Source organism: Hoplias malabaricus, chromosome 11, assembly GCF_029633855.1.
Source record: "Hoplias malabaricus isolate fHopMal1 chromosome 11, fHopMal1.hap1, whole genome shotgun sequence".
Lineage (NCBI taxonomy): Eukaryota > Metazoa > Chordata > Actinopteri > Characiformes > Erythrinidae > Hoplias > Hoplias malabaricus.
The window spans coordinates 4,420,470-4,438,273 of NC_089810.1; the positions used below are offsets into that span (position 1 = coordinate 4,420,470).

At 40.3% G+C, this 17,804-nt stretch overlaps 1 protein-coding gene across 1 annotated transcript; it reads right to left on the minus strand.

Moving 5' to 3' along the window:
- Positions 1 to 8,681: 8,681 nt before the first annotated feature.
- got2a (glutamic-oxaloacetic transaminase 2a, mitochondrial) lies at positions 8,682 to 16,066 on the minus strand. Its single transcript, XM_066684760.1, has 10 exons — positions 15,908 to 16,066; positions 12,489 to 12,645; positions 12,136 to 12,264; positions 11,951 to 12,010; positions 11,686 to 11,847; positions 11,168 to 11,272; positions 10,879 to 11,029; positions 10,576 to 10,741; positions 10,340 to 10,490; positions 8,682 to 9,800 (listed from the first exon to the last, which is right to left on the minus strand). Exons 1-10 carry the CDS (start codon positions 15,988 to 15,990, stop codon positions 9,678 to 9,680), a joined length of 1,287 nt encoding a protein of 428 aa, XP_066540857.1. The 5' UTR covers positions 15,991 to 16,066; the 3' UTR covers positions 8,682 to 9,677.
- Between the last annotated feature and the right edge of the window lie 1,738 nt (positions 16,067 to 17,804).

Consider the following 17,804-nt stretch of genomic DNA (forward strand, 5'->3'; position numbering starts at 1 on the left):
TCCCAGTGGGACGTTTTAAAGTCAGACTTAGAAAAAATTCTTGACCCTCTTCGTCCGAGTAGCAAGCCCGAAAAGGAGCACCTTCGAGAGCCCAAATTCAAAGGGCGCGGGTGTTTCCAAAGTGGTGCCGTCAGGACATTAGGGTTACTTTACAAACGATGAAAGTTTGGGTACACCCTTTCTAACTATGACATGCATGAGGCTGTGGTTCGATTCTGGGCTTGAACATTGGGAGTTTTACGCCTAATCTCCCTGGAAGTCACCAAAAACTAAGTCCACACATCCAAAGACCCCGGTGATGCGAATTTCAAGCCCGAGGAGTGATGACCTCAGACAGAAATAAGGAAGAAAACACCAAGCTAAACTGTACACAGTGACACTGAGAATCCAAAAGTGAGCTGTACACAGAGAGAATATACATCTAACATTTAAAAATATGCTAACACTCACTATACACAGATTTTACAAAACAAGAAAACACACTGAGAACGAGACAAGGCTAGAGGATCAGCCCAGGTGAGAGAAGGCAGGTTTGAGGAACGGTCGTGCAGCGCTCTGGGGTTGGGGCAGAGCCAAGAAGCCTGGTCTCCTCTCTGCTGGAGCTGGGGGAGTCGGCCTGGAGGCTCCTCGACTCACTCCTTTATACCCTCCTCTAGACGAAGACCTGCCCCCACTGCACAGAGAGAGACGAGAGAGAACATTAAAGTCTGTCACTCACACACACACACACACATGAATCCAGTGTTATTGGTTTCTGAAGGGCTATGTTCTGGTCTGTGGCAACACTGGGATCTGTCTCAAAGATTGATTCCAACCTGTAGAACCAGCTGGACCCAGTTTTGGAGTTCAGATGCCCTCTGGGGGTCCAAACGCCCTCTAGAGCCTGTTATTGGCGGTTTATCTGCAGCTGGTTCACAGAGGCTCCGATGTGCACTTTCTCTGATTTAACTTTATATTTGATGGAGAAACCTGGACAAACGTGTAACGATTTATATCTGCACCAGCCACAACATTATGACATCCTTGTTTCTACACTGTGTCCATTTTATCAGCTCTATTGACCACACAAGAGCACTTAGTAGTTCAACAATCACAGGTTGTAGTCCATCTAATGCTCTACATACTTAGTTATGTTATCTTATTCTCCAGCGGTCAGGCCCACCACAGAGCAGGTATGATTTGAGTGGCGGTAGAAACAAATGAGGTCTTGGGGTCGTAGGTGTATTTCAGTTAAATATGGATTAGACATGTATTAGCGGTTTTAAAGTGTTTTCTTCATGTGGTTGTGTGTGTGTGTGTGTAGCATATAATCTTAATTCAAAGTTTAAACATTCTCCTGCTCCTTTGTAACTTTTTTCAACAAAAATGGAGTAGTTTGAAAACGGCGAGCGAGAAGAATCCATCACTGAATTCAGGAGTGTTTGAATTTTGAATTACAAGTTAAACAAAGGTGTACAAAGAAGTCTGAAATCATTTAATACTTTCCTTAGCTCTTGAAAATGATTTGATGTCTTGTTTTTCAAAGAAATACTGAAATACTTTATGAAAAATTAAAGAAATTGAGTGAGAGCTATTTCCTTCTTCACTCAGATGTTCACAACTAAGCCATTTTCTATTCTTTGTCTCACAGCTAAATGGTAAACACTGATCCTGGGTCTGTGTGTGCTCAGTCTGGAGAGTATGGCTGTTGTGATTCCGGCAAACCACCAGATGTCACTGTTTTAAGCCTTTAAATCTTCTGGCCAATCAGGATGAAGCTTCAACAGCCTCCACCTGTCTGGGACTTGAATGATTACTAATTGGAGTCAGCTGTGTTGTCTCGGTTCGGTTCAGTTCAGCAGTTTTCCCAGCAGTCTTGTACATCAATCAAGCAATTAATAAAACAGAAATCTCTAAAACGCATTTCCCCAAAAAGAGAACCCACATTCAGCCGCATCTAAAGACAACAGTCAAAACAACAACAAAATAAAGTCCTATTTTCAGAAAGCAACAATTTTGACACAATGGATGCTGTAAACAAGGGTCGTTTGTAGATTGTAAAGTTCATCAGCTCTTTATGAATAGTTTTTAGTTTCATTGGAGATTTGTAGTTTTCTGTGATGACGAAATGTGCTGTTTTTGTTAGGTTTTATTCTGTGGAATGTGTTGGGTTCTGTTTGGAGACTTCCAGGTCTTTGTTGTTTGAAAGGGCTTTTATTTTACCCCAGGTCCATTCAGTAAGGGGCAATAACTGAATCCATCTGAAGTTAAAGAAGAGACTTTCCATTCACTTCACTCACATCTGAAAGGGCTTGGTTCCAGTCTGTGGCCAGTGTGATCCTCTTGAAGAGATTTTGAGCAAGGTCTATGAGGTGAGTCAGAATGTTTTTTTGCTCTCTTGTGTGTTTGTCACCTCTCATATGAAGAGCCATGGTCCTGGTCTATGGAGGCCACCTGTTTGTTTGGGGCAGGATTAGGAGCTGGATGGTTGCTTTTAAAAGTCTTGGTTCAGGTCTGTGGAGCTAATGGGATCTTTCTAGAATGTTGGATTCCCTTCCCGGAGACTGTTTCTCTGTTGTAAAAGAGGGCCAGTTCAGTCCCATTCCCACACACACACACAATCCAAGGTTATTGGGTTCTGAGGTTTATGAGGACACACCTTTCCTGACACCCTACCAAGTAAATATGTGCCAGAAATGTAGTTTGGTTTCATTAAGATACGTCACACTTTAAATTTTGATTTGGATCCAAAAACATGGGAAAGTATCATCTGACTTTTTACAGGTTTGAGGGGACTCAACAAAACATGGGTTGTGGGGACACACAGGTTTATAAGGACTGTTTATGTAAAACACACATACACAAACCCGAATGTGGTTTACTAGGACTATGTCAAAAAAAGTGTTTATGGGTCAGTGACAGATAAGGTTTGGGAAGATGACAAAACATTTTTAAAACAAAACATGCCTGAGGTTTGTGAAAGTGTATATTTTGTGGTTCTGTTGTATTCATATTATTTAATATGATATTTATACTATTTTTTAAGAAAACGTACTGCCTTTTAAATTGTCAAATGGTGTAACCACAAAAAATGACAAATATATAATATTTCACACCTCCTAGAGTTCATGCAATTGCTCATAAAATTAGTCATTTATTTTATAATATCCCATAATGTTTTATTCTATTTTTTCTAAATTTAGATTTTATGGCATTTTGTGAGACCATGTGCCTTAACATCTTGTTTTACGTATATTCTTTGACCATTTGAGTAAAAATGGTTTAAACACCCATATTCCAGCGTAGTAGAGTATTAAATTATAATCCATATTAACTTTTTTGTACAATATTAGTATTTTAGACAAGATACTGATTACACAAACTGACCACAAACCTTCTACAGCAAAAGAACACGAAATTGACACAGGAAATAGTCATTAATGTAAACAGAACTGGATATTTCAGTAAATAATTTTTAAATTTGTAAGAACTGATAACCATCAGTGTGAGTTCCTGTCATCTGATGAGATGTGAACCAATTGTTTCACATTAGTATAACACTATAAAGGAAACAGCGTGTCAGAAACCTAAGCAAGATCTGCGTTCACTCACGTTCTGTGGCCAGCCACTTGTAAGTGGGATCGACTGGGGGACAAGAAGCACACTTTATTTATAATAAATATATTTATATTACTTATTTATAATTTAAACATACTGTTTACATGCATCGTAATAAAATATAAAAAATGTATTATGGAAGTTTAGATTTAAAATAAAAAACTGACCTTTCAAAAATCGATAAATAACAATCTAAATATAACCCTGTTAAAACTGTTCATGCTAAACAGTCTCTATTTAAATTATAAAAATAATATAATTTGCCCCATAAATTACACTTGACCCTGAATATGATCAAAGTGGTCTCAAACAGGAAAAAGTCAAATGGTGAAACAGTTCTATTTAATTCTCTTAATACACTCTCAAAATGGAATAAATCCAAAACTTTAAGATTAGTGTTTGATGAAAATGATGTTTGAAAATAATTTGTCAAATTATTTTAAATTTTTTATATATATATATATCTAACCCATATGTACACAAAAAATGAGCATCACGTCATTGACCCTTATCGTACAATTCTTTAAAATGTTTTTTAGTAATTCCTACAATTCATGTACAGACTATATTTTAATGTTATTTTTAATCAGGTTTCCCACTTTATATTGGTGTAATTAATAAAAAAAACTACCTCTATGCATTTTAATATTGTTTACCTCCTAAGTATTTGAAACACATGGAATTAAAACATACTATTTTTACTTGAGAAGACCACAATTATTTTAGGGCAGCACAGTGTTGCAGCAGGTAGTGTCTCTGTTACAGCTCCAGGGACCTGGAGGTTGTGGGTTCTAGTCCCGCTCCAGGTGACTGTCTGTGAGGAGTGTGGTGTGTTCTCTCTGTGTCTGTGTGGGTTTCCTCCGGGTGACTGTCTGTGAGGAGTGTGGTGTGTTCTCTCTGTGTTTGTGTGGGTTTCCTCCGGGTGACTGTCTGTGAGGTGTGTGGTGTGTTCTCTCTGTGTCTGCGTGGGTTTCCTCCGGGTGACTGTCTGTGAGGTGTGTGGTGTGTTCTCTCTGTGTCTGCGTGGGTTTCCTCTGGGTGACTGTCTGTAAGGTGTGTGGCGGGTTTCCTCCGAGTGACTGTCTGTGAGGAGCGTGGTGTGTTCTCCCTGTGTCTGTGTGGGTTTCCTCCGGGTGACTGTCTGTGAGGAGTGTGGTGTGTTCTCTCTGTGTTTGTGTGGGTTTCCTCCGGGTGACTGTCTGTGAGGTGTGTGGTGTGTTCTCTCTGTGTCTGCGTGGGTTTCCTCCGGGTGACTGTCTGTGAGGTGTGTGGTGTGTTCTCCCTGTGTCTGCGTGGGTTTCCTCCGGGTGACTGTCTGTGAGGTGTGTGGTGTGTTCTCTCTGTGTCTGCGTGGGTTTCCTCTGGGTGACTGTCTGTAAGGTGTGTGGCGGGTTTCCTCCGAGTGACTGTCTGTGAGGAGCGTGGTGTGTTCTCCCTGTGTCTGTGTGGGTTTCCTCCGGGTGACTGTCTGTGAGGAGTGTGGTGTGTTCTCTCTGTTTCTGTGTGGGTTTTCTCTGGGAGCTCTGTCTGGACGTTCTGCCCACAGTCCAAACACAAATGTTGGCAGGTGGACTGGCTGTTTAAAAATGTCCACAGGTGTGAGGGTGTAAGTGATTGGGTGAGTGTGTGATACTCTATGATGGACTGGGCACCTTGCACCCAATGGTAGGCTCTGGACTCTGGACTGAAATGATTACAGAAGATGAACGAATGATTTACAGGCCACATGTGATGATTTTTTTTCCAGATCGTTGAATACACAAATTAAGAGTAACTACATTAAAATTGCAGGGCTTTGAATTTTGTAGCTATGTAATCAATAAGACATGTCATTTTAACCAGAGACGTGGTTAAAACTTGAGATGCTTGATTATTAGGGAGAAAATACACTTGGGGCTAAAAAATTATATAAATAAATATATATTTAATTAATTTTTAAAACATGTACAGCAAAGTGTAGCTCCTCACACACTGCACTGAACCCAGTTATTGGAACTCATTATGTTCTCTTCTAATGAAACATGCAGTTAATGCTTTTCACAGGTTCCTCAGAAAAGAGTCGTTTGACACAATATGATGTGATTTATCACACGCTGAACCCGCATCCAGCTTCTGCATTATTAAGCAGCCGTAATCATTTGTTTAAACAGCTTTATTGATTAAAAAGCAGAATTCCTCCAGGTAAAGCATTTCCCACCATTCAGATTAACAGTCTTGACTTGAATGATTTAGAGCAATCTGGGCTTTATGTAAATGAATGTCTACAATATGAACAGCACTGAATAAGCACTGAATTCTCTGCATGTGAAATCAGTCCTTTTGTTCATTCTCTGTGGAGGTTGTGGGTTCTCTCTGTGTCTGCGTGAGTTTCCTCCGGGTGACTGTCTGTGAGGAGTGTGGTGTGTTCTCTCTGTGTCTGTGTGGGTTTCCTCCAGGTGACTGTCTGTGAGGAGTGTGGTGTGTTCTCCCTGTGTCTGCGTGGGTTTCCTCCGGGTGACTGTCTGTGAGGAGTGTGGTGTGTTCTCCCTGTGTCTGCGTGGGTTTCCTCCGGGTGACTGTCTGTGAGGAGTGTGGTGTGTTCTCCCTGTGTCTGCGTGGGTTTCCTCCGGGTGACTGTCTGTGAGGAGTGTGGTGTGTTCTCCCTGTGTCTGCGTGGGTTTCCTCCGGGTGACTTTCTGTGAGGAGTGTGGTGTGTTTTCCCTGTGTCTGCGTGGGTTTCCTCCGGGTGCCCCGGTTTCCTCCCACGGTCTAAAACTACATGTTGGTAGGTGGATTAGTGACTCAAAAGTGCCCGTGTGTGTGTGTGTGTGTCACCCTGTGAAGGACTGATGCCCCCTCCTGGGTGTGTTCCTGCTTTGCGCCCAGTGATTCCGGGTAGGCTCCGGTCCCACCGTGACCCTGAATTGCATAAGCGTTTACAGAAAATGAATAAATGAATGAACATTTATTTGTGATCACATTTAGACTGCTTATGTAAAAGTTTATTACATCAGTTTTGACTGTTTAAATATGCTATTTGTAACTTTAAACTTTAAAAATTAATTTTATGTCAGAAACAAATAACATCAGTTATACACTGGTATAATATTTAGGAAGGTGTGCTGTGAAAATTTCTGACATATTTTTTTTTTATCACAAAAATATTCTACATTTATAATTAAAATAGGTTGTGCTATGAAACTGTACGTTTCCATGAAAAAAGGCTGAAATCTGCTTAAATCACCACCATCTTATATGTATTACGCATTATGTATAAACTGTATTGTTTTCAAATTCAGACCGCCTTGACAGCAATATATCTCCACCCTCTTGCGAGACGCTGGTTGCTAAAACTTTGCCAAAAATGTTTTCAGATGTGTTGGATAGCCCAGTGCACATCGTAAACTTTGTAAAGGCAAGACCATGGAAAAGCTTCCTGTTGCATACAGACGTCAGATGGCTATCTCATGGAAAACTGTCACAAGTTTATGAACTATGAGAGGAACCGAAGACATTCCTAACTATGGAGAAATCTGAATATGCAGATCTCCTAGGAGATGAGGAAGGGTGCCCAAAGGCAGACATTTTATCACCTCAGCGAACTCAGTTTGCGAATGTAAGGGTTAAATGAAAACCACCTTACTTTCACAAATTGCACATTCAGTCATTAAGAAATGCTGTGATGAAACAAAATTCATAATAAATATATAATGCAAATACAATTAATAAAGAGTGAACATAAAAATCATACCTTTATTCTCAGCAACAAAAGCCTTACTGCTGCCTGCACCAATGTTTTTATCTAATCAGTAAATCTCAAATTAATTTTGCAATTGTTTGATTTTTATGTGCACTACACTAAAGATATGAAGAGTTATAAATTCACGCTATTTGTTCTACAGCCCTTAATAAATTAATTCTGTAAAAAATTCATGGCTGAAAGTGTTGACCCCTATAATTTTTCCAGGAAAAAAAAATTCTCCCAGAAAATTATTGCAATTACAAATGCTGTTATACATGTTTATTTGCTTTTCCTTCAAAAAACAGAGGAAAAATCTGCCAAAATGTATATAATTTCATGCAAAACTTGACAAAATTATTGGCAAGTTTTAAAAATCATGGGTAAATAATTAGTTTCAAGCGTGTGTTGCTTGTTTAAACTCAGCTGTGGCAAGTAATAGGTGTGGGCAATATATATAAAAAAAAAACGTTTACAGCAAATGGCACTGTAGCTAATCTCTCTGGACGTGGGCGGAATAGAACAATTGATGAAAGGTTGCAACTCAGGATAGTTCGGGTGATGGATAAGCGGCCCCAATCAAGTTCCAAAGAAATTTGTGCTGTCCTGCCGACTCAGGGTGCATCTGTGTCAGCGCGAACTATCCATCGACATTTGAATGAAATTAAACAGAATTGCAGAAGACCCAAGGGGACCCCACTCCTGATAGAGACATCACAACCTTAGGCTGCAGTTTGCCAAAATACATGTGAGTAAGCCAAAATCCTTCTGGGAAAACATCTTGTGGACAGATGATGTCACAGGGATGAGAATATTGAAGTTAGGCCTCTAGATGTCAGCATAAAGGCTTTTTCATAACATTTCACAGATCCACCCCCAAACACACATTCATTTTACTGTTGTGATGTAGCGTTATTCAGAGCAGAACAAAAGCTGCAAATGTAGGGAAAGTGTCTTAATTTCTTTTGAGTGCTGTTGGCTCTAGGGTAGTGATGTGCTCAATACAATTTGACACTTATTACAACAAAAGTGCAGATATTTTGATCATTTAAATAACGTTTAATGTTAAAATATGGAAACCTAGGTTCAATTTGGACACTTCTTCCTCAGAACACCCTACAGGAACCATTTCACTTTAAATACACTATGGTTTTAGGCCATGTTTACATCTTCACAAATAAATAATAAGTAAACATGGTTTCTCTACTCATTTCTCACCAAATTGTTAATTTACATTTTGCAAAAAAAAGTCTGCAATATTGGTGGGTTTCATTGAAGATGCACCTTCCACCCTAAATATAATACTGATTTACACCATAATTTATCACAGAAGGCCACAAACTCCCAGGTTATTTTTATAAGCTCACCTTTATTTGTTTACTGTATAAGACATGTGACATTTCATTTGTTAGTGCGACAGATACTTGTACAGAGAGAGTCTTGAGAACCTGATCAGAATCTGCTTTAGAAATAACCAAACTATACAAACAAAATCAAAGAAATCAACCATTTATAACAGATTAAAGTCACAAATCATGCATTTAACCTCGTGAGAAGAGGCAGATAAACTGCTCAGATGTTTTCTGTGGGTAACGTTCTAACACAGATTTAACCGTTTCTGAAATGAACAAGTTTTACTTTGGGTCCATGGTGTGTGTCTGTGTCTAGCCTGTACTCTCAGAGACACTGGGTGGCAGACTTCAGCTACACTTCAACAGAGAAAACAGGACATTTTCACCTAGACAGCTCAAGAAATGTAGGTTTCAAACAAACCGTTGATTATTGTTTTTAGGCTTTTCCATCATTGAATAAATAGGGACCAAACATCGCCAAAAAATTAGACAAAAGATATTTACAATTCAATGATTAAAGACCTGGATATTTTTCATTCCCAGTTACTACAGCAGTGTTTCTTTGTGCAAAGTTTAATATGAAGCAGCTCAGGCTTTAGCCTGGCCCTCAACAGTTTGGGATTCATTATGATTACACATTAATGGGGCCATTGACTCTCTACACTTTTCAGTTTGGTTTCAAAAGTTTATATTAATTTAGATTTTAAAAAATATATGTATTTATAAGCCACCATTATCTTTGGGAACTTTATGTGCAATATAAATTTCACCTAGATGACTATTCTTGTCAAAGGGAAATGCATGATAAGTGCTATTGTTAAACTACCCTGGATCTTCAGAGGTAAACAATAATAGTGCCAATTAGGATGAGCTCAGTTTACAGCATGGACCTATTCACACTTCTCCTAAAAAGAGAAACAATTTTACTGGATGTGAAATACATTTCTGTGCAACTCCAATTTCTGTCCACCCACTGCCACTAAATCCCTACAAACACTGAGACACTAGTTTCACTTGGTGACTGCATGAATGGCATGTGCCAAGTAGGGCACATTTCCAGAAGTTACTCCTGCCATGGAGATACGGCCATCCTTCGTCAGGTAGACCGAGTACTCCTTAATCAGACGCTCAACCTGGCAAAAACAAACAGCAGACAGTAAGGTCACCTGTACAAAACTCCGGGTTTTTTTTTAAAAAAAAAAAAAGGCATTTGAGTAACAATACAACAAGCGATGTTAAACTGAGCTTCCCTGAACACTTTGTGGTGGTGGAGAGAATTAAAAAAGTGCCTCTGAAGTATCTGATGCTCCTGTTTTAATTACATAAGGCACCATTTTGTAAAAAGCCTACTTGTATAAAGCATGATTCCCTGTCATTGTTCAAAAAAAAAAAAAAAAAATGTTTTTTGGAACTCATTCAGTAGCAAATAAACAATATCCTGGCATATATACCTACAGGCACATCATTTTTTGGTGCCATAACACTACAACAAACCAATCTATTTTCTTAATTTGTTAGTAAAAATGCCAAAATAAATAAATGCCTTGACAACTATATACGAAAGCTTTTTTTCTATGGGACATGGAATTCACAAACTGGTGCCATCTACCAAGTTGTATTTCACTGCTCTACGAAATAACCGTACAGGCAACAGGCCGGTCAGCCAACTCACCTGGTCTGGCTTAAGGCCAGTGAAGCAGAACATGCCGATCTGATCAGTGACGTGCTGCCAGTTGTGAACGGATCCCTCTTTTTTAAGGTTTGAAACGAGCATCTCCCTCATGGTAATGATGCGTTCTGCCATGCTCTTCACTTCCACCAGCCTGGGGCAGGGCAGAGGTAGAGATTGTTACTGTTATTCTCAAATAGTCAATCTAAGTGAAAGTCAAAAATCATTTTCACACTAACCACTCCTTGTAGAGATCAGGTGTGTTAAGGATGGTGGCGGCAATGCGAGCTCCGTTCATGGGGGGATTGGAATACATTGGCCGGATGAGGATCTTCAGCTGTGATTCCACACGTTTGGCCTCTTCAGCATCTTTACAAACCACTGTGAAACCTCCAACACGCTCACCTGTACACCCACAAATCAGCATCAGGATGCCACACAGCTGAAGCAGCAGCAATGTTCATTTTCTTGTATAACAACAGTTTAATGCATAAAGATTCTTTTTACTCCGATACAACAATGTCACCATGTGCAATACTCACCGTACAGTCCCATATTCTTAGCAAAGGACTGAGACAGGACAACGTTATGGCCTTGCTCAATGAAATGGCGCACAGCCCAAGCGTCCCGGTCAATGTCTCCACTGGCAAAGCCCTGGTAGGCCATGTCGAAAAACACCAACAGATTTTTTTGCTGCATGAGTGTGCGAAAAGGGGTAGAGCAAGCAAAAAGGAGAGAGAGAGATTAAACCGTGTGAGAAAATTTAGAAAGAAGAATAAAATGTTATCAATTTCTTTGACTTATTCCAGCCACAACTGCAACAAACAGTACCTTGATCAAACTAGACATCTCTTTCCACTGTTCTGGCCTGGGGTCCACTCCTGTGGGGTTGTGGGCACACGCGTGCAATACAATCACACTTTTCTCTGGAATTTTCTGAGGGAGAAAGCAGATATTCAAAAATTTCAATACCTTTGTGTTCTCATCAATGTATCTAATATGCAATCACATTCTCCCAATATCTACATGTTCCTCTATATTCTAAATGTAAGGCTTAGCTGAGCACACCTTTCATTGTTCAATGCAAAAAATTGATAATATTTATTAGACATCCTTGCGGCTTTAATACAGGGACATGCATCACTATCTGAAATATATTAGCTAAAAAAATTAAGAAAGAATTTAGACAGTGCCCGTATGGACATGTACTCGGGTGATTTAGAGGGATCTGTTTAACTACAGAGTAAAATATGAGGTTACAATACGATGGGGGATGAATTCAGTACTTGCTGTTTGGATGCCTGTTTTGATTGAATAAATAAATAATAATAAAAAAAAAAGAATCTTACTGAAATATCATCCAGGGCTCCCTTGAAGTCGAAACCACAAGTCTTTGGGTCATAGTAGGTGTAAGCCTTCAGCTGCATGCCTGCATCCCTGAAGATGGGCGTGTGGTTGCCCCAGGAAGGCTTAGGCAGGTACACGTCCCGCGCCGCATTGTGGAATCGTGACTGCAGCAAAAAAAGTGATCATTAATTTAAAAAGAGAAAAGGTAGAAGATCATTCAGTCATTCCTTCAAAACCTAAATCAGAAACAGAACTAAAAACACCAACCAAGAAGTTTGCTCCAACACGCAGAGATCCAGTTCCTGAGATGGTCTGGACGGTGATGCTCTGCATTACAGAGAAAAAGAGAAATTAACACATTCAGACCAAAAGACATTTATCAGACAAGTTCCCTTTTAATCATTAAATATATTTAAAAAATAAATAAATAAATATTGGTATGTTTTCCTTACCCTGCCACTCTTCAGGACTTCACTGTCAGGTCCAAGAGCAAGCTGTGCACAAGCCTTGGTGAACTCTCCCAGGCCACCAATAGGAAGGTACTCTTTATCCAGGTTCTTGGCAGCAATCTGAGACTCAGCCTGAGAACATCAACAGTTACTTGAGGTTAAGGTAATGTCTACCATTCATTTTGGTGCTTGGACGGCAGAAGCAAAGAGACTTGACCGAAAATATTTAAGATAAATACTGCTACCACATAGGTATGTTATTAGACCCTCAATAACACTTTGGTACCGATACACTGCCATGACCCACAAAGATGAAAGACATCTAAACCATCAGATATAAGTGATAAAAATCAAACCTTGCGGACGCAGTGCAGGACATAGGGCTTGCCCTGGTCATCACGATAAGCCCCGACTCCAAGGTTTATCTTCTTAGTGTTGGTGTCACGCTTGAAAGCCTCTGTGACTCCCAAGATGGGGTCAGGTGGACCCATCTGTACCTCGGTCCACCATGAGCTACAAAAAGGCACAATTCTTCAAGTTTACAACAGAGCTGAAAGATTAATCACATTAATATTGAAACTGAAGTTTTCAAATTAAGAGCTGAACGTTTTAGAATTTAGCCTGTGTTATTAAGAATATTGCTCTAAGTTTTAAATGGGGTCAATCAGTTTCTACATAACAGGTTTAGACCAATCAGGGGCAACCTAACACTGCACTGTGTACAAGACAACCACGATTACAAGACAGTTTGGCACGGTGTGGTTTTGAGCACTCAAGATTAAAGTGAGATGTTCTGGGTCTTTACACAAACTAATTTGCAATCAAATTTTGCTTTGAGAAAAAAAAAACCCTAATATAAAAAGGACTCATGGACTGTTTTACAGTAGGTACATAATGACTAAACAAGACAATAACATGTGAAGTTTGTAAATAATCTGTTTCCTAACTTTAAATGTATGGGATTTGAATGTACGTAGTGACTGTCCGTTCCAAAGTATGGTCAACGAAAGGTCAGATAAAGGTTGTATGTATTTCAGAGGCAAACTAAACTGCTGAGTTACATGACTGTGATCTCTGAAGTATGTGGAGCACTGTCAATGACCGAGCTTCCTTAAATATAGCTTGACCCTCACAGACACTCCCCTATTATGTTTTACCCCAGCTATTAGTGTAACCTCAATGGGGATTAGCTTGATGTTGCTGTTTAACTACCCAAAAGGTAGCTGGTATGGTGCACATTTTTCCCCCATGATGAATTAGCTAAGGATTTGAGCAAAGTTACCCCCAATAATGAGGATTACTTCTGAGGGCCATGTGAAAAGACCACCTTATAGTGGGTAAAACAATCTGATCAACTGGTTGTTACATGAGTTACTGTTGGGCTCATATAAAGAATGAGACATTGTGAAATGCCAACAAAAGACTACATCTGTAATAGATCTGCATACCACCCAATTCAGGCCAAGTCTGCCATCCAGTCCCCACCCTCCGGCTCACAACCAACCCTGAGCCACGTACAGACACTCACTGGACAAAGCCCTCTACAGAGGTAAACAGGACTTTGTTCCAGCTGTGAGAATATATATATGGCATCTCCACATCAGTCTACAACTCCTCAAGCTTAATATATTCTTACACATTTGTACAGATCAGGTTTGTCCTTTAGTTTCCATGAACTCAAACCTTGCCACCTTGTAACCACTCACTCAGACATCAAACCCCTTTTTTTGCACGTACATTCAGATCAGTCACTAGCCATCTGTAATATCACAACTACACAGGAGAACCACGTGTAACATGAGGAACCATGGGTTCTCTTCCCAGCACCATGATTCATAGCATGACTATAGAAACAAATTCTGGATGAATATAAAACAAGTCTACAGAGGCCATGCTTCTGAACATTTCAAAGAAAATTATGTTGTGGTTGAACTATTTATTAAAAAAAGAAAAAAAAAGGCAAAAACCTTATAGCATTGTGGTGTTTTGGTGTATTGCATCATCATAAACACAGGTATACACTATTTCAATACACTAAACACAGGCAAAAGGTAAAAATACCAATAAACAAAGCATGCAATATGCATGAAACCAAACTATATATGACCTCACTGTGTGAGTTTGTAGGAGGCTTTGTTTCTGTAAAGTTGTGTAGGTTTCAGACATGTGACAAGGTGCACTGTATCCTTATTAGACTAATGTGGGCCCCTCATTAAAGATGGAGGTGCTTATCTGAAATACTTGAGCTGCAAGAGATTAAGTTTACAAGCGAAAATACCTCAAAAAAATAAGATTAAATATCCATGTAAAGGGGATACGCAACCTTTGCCTGGTATAAATCTGATAATCTAACTCTGTGCCTTGTGAAACAAGCACTTTGTAACCCCAGTAAGTTTAATGACCTAAGGCCTGAGAGAATACTTGTTAACCCATCACTGAAACAGTCCTCTACGTTTAATAGCATGAGCTGTATCCTACAGGTGTAAACCAGACATGATTTAACAACTAGGGTGGATATGAATTTAAAACAAATCACACTTTCTGAAACTAACTAGACTTTAGTGCTAGCAATAAACAACAGGATCTGAGAATCACATGCATTTTTGGCCAGTGATAATGAATAAAGTTTGGGGTCCTGTGACAGTGAGTAGTTTTGTAGGTTTCCTCCCACAGGCAAGAATCTAGATTGCCTACATCAGAGTGAGGGTGAGTGTGTGATGCATTACGGACTGGCATCCTAAACAGGGTGGGTTTCCTGCCTTGGCCTATTGCCTCTCTATCAAACCGCTGATGTGTAGTGAGAGAACTAGCCATCATCTCATCATCCAGCTAGACACTACACCTTGATGGATGTTGAAGTGACTCCCTACTGCCTAGAAAAGCAGAAAAGTCAGGTTTCCTGCCTCTACATCAGCCAGTTCACAACACATGAATGTTTCAGGAAGGTGAATGACTCTCCCTGCTCTCTCTCATGTACAGCAAAGGTGCTGTAATTATGGCTTCTTCACCAAAATGGTACATTGAAGTGTTACCCTCTTTAACCTTCAGTGCACTGCTGGGCTGTAGGAGTGTGCTTTAATGACCCTGCAGTGTAGTGTGTAGGAAGCAGGGAGAGATATGGGACTAAACCCAAACAGGTTAATATTTTACAAACCAGGTTTGTCTTATTCCTACCCTTCTCTTATCATTCAGCTTGGCTGTATGTAAATGAAATTAGTTTAAACGTGTCCAGCCATAAGCTCCTAAGCTAATTTCACCCTGAGAAGTGAACAACCTTGGGCTGTCAGAAAGGCCTGGGCTCGTTACACATGCTAACTAGCTTTAGCTGCCATGGCTAGGTCGGATAAGTTAGTTACACCGGGGCTGTTGTGTCCCATCCCCAGCGGTTCCGCCGTGAAACCAACCTCACAGCACCGTTAAAGTATTTCTCAATGTGATCGAGAGAAAAGTTTAACTGTTGAAGTTTGCAGACAGCAGCGAGTAGACGTTAGCATCATAGCTAACACATACACCCACACAGTCCTGAAGTGTATAACGTGGATAATTACTATACAGACATTAAAGACAAAAATTAGAGCTCAAATATCTCCTTTCACGATAATGCAAAGGTCAAAGTAACCACCGCCCATTGTGGTATAACGTTAAAGTAACATTAACAGCCCAGGGAGCTGCTGTCCTTGTGCTCCCTCACCGCAGTGATGCAGTTTTAATTTCAACCCAGAGCTCAAACGCTTCCCCGTGTTTAACTAAAAGACACGTTAAAGGCTCACGTTACCTCGCCCGCAGAGGCAGCACACCCAGAGCCGGGGAATAAGCCCCGACAGCTGAAATGATCTTGGAGGACTTGAGCAGGGCCATGACTGCGGCTGAGAGTCGGACTCAAAGAGAAGAGCACAGCACCGGAGCAGATTCTCTCTTATGAACCCCGCCGAGAGGAAGAGCGCCGCCAAGGGCACTGCAGGCTCTAGTGGTGCTACTACAACTCCAACACCATCATAGATACGACTACACACACACACACACTACTAGAACACTATCACAGCATAGTTAACACACACTAGAGCAGGGGTACTAAAATAGGGGCCACAATTTTTTTTAATGACTCAAGGGGCCATTTATTGGGACCATGTATGATAACGTATCATAACAATATAACGTATAACATTTATATATAACATATTAAGCACAAAGGACGAGTACTGGACGGTGGTAGAAGCTCTTGACCAGCATAGCAAATGTTGCATTTGATTTTTGCCATGCTTGGTGGTGCTGGTCATTTTGGTCAGACAGCTTGATTATACTGGTCATGCTGGTCAAACAGAATTGTTATACTGGTCAACCAGCCTGGTCTAGCTTGGTCATACTGGTTGTCTAGCTTGGTCTGGTTAAACCTGCTTTTAGTCCAGCTAAACCATCAAATTTCAAGGAAAACATACCCTAAGCTGGTTAAGATTTAAGCTGGTCAACCAGCTAAACCAGAATGACTAACTTGAGCTGGTCATGCTGTTTTTTTCAGCAGTGCACTGACCACACAGATGTAATTTGTAATTCTATGATTACAGACTATAGTCCATCTTTGCTCTACAGCCTTTTTTTTGTTCCCCTTTCACCAACTCCTGGTGGATCTTACCCATGTTTCGTGTGTCATGTTTTCCACTGAAAGAATCTGTGAAGCTACACTGCTGCTGAGAGTGTTCTTCTGCTGACTTTCAGTAATTCATCTATTTATTTAGTTGTGGTGAGAGCAGTGTACTGTGGGATAAGAAAGTCCTGTTCTGGGTGGAGAAGGCTAATGTGAATGTCTGGGAGGTGGACTGTGCAAATCTGGTTGAATCTTGTAACTGTGACATACCTGGTGTCCTGGCTGGGGTCTTTAGGCGCCAAGAGCTACACAGACTCCTATAACGTGTGTGTGTTATGGTAACACAAAGTCTGGAAAAATGACAATAAAATGATTCAATCAAAGTGTTATCATCCAGCACCGCTGTAGTCTTGAAGAAAATGTTCTGAAGTACAGAGGGTATATCATTCATTCATTTGGACCTTTATTTACGTCGTCTCCTTTGTCCTTAGAGCTGGAAATGAGATCTTGATTCAGACGCTACCAATTTGATCTTAACAGCTATTTCTTAAATAATAACTTTATTCAGACGGTGGCACAGTGGCACAACATGTATTATCGCTGTCATACAGCTCCATGGTCCTGGGGTTGAGACACGCTCCGGGTGACTGTCTGTGAGGAGTTTGGTGGGTTTTTTCCAGGTGCCGGTTTCTTCCCACGGTCCAAAAAAGTGTTTGTAAGTGGATTGGCTACTCAGGAGTGTCTGTGGGTGTGAGTGTGTGCCAGCCTGCGAGGGACTGGTACCCCAACCTTGCGTCTCTAGTGATTCTGGGTGGGCTCCGGACCTGCCACAACCCTGAACTGGATAATTGGTTACAGACTATGAATGAATGAACCTTGTTCAGTAGGCATGTGCCATGGATTACACCTGAATATATATATTATTTGGAACCAAAGTTAAACCATTACATTAACTGTATACAGTGCTGTAGAACCAAGGCAACCACAGACATCATTTACAACATAAATTGAAGTTAGAAAAAATAGGTCTGTGTGTACTGTGGAGATGTTGTAAAGTATTGTGAAGTATTTGCCACTATTCAGGAATTTG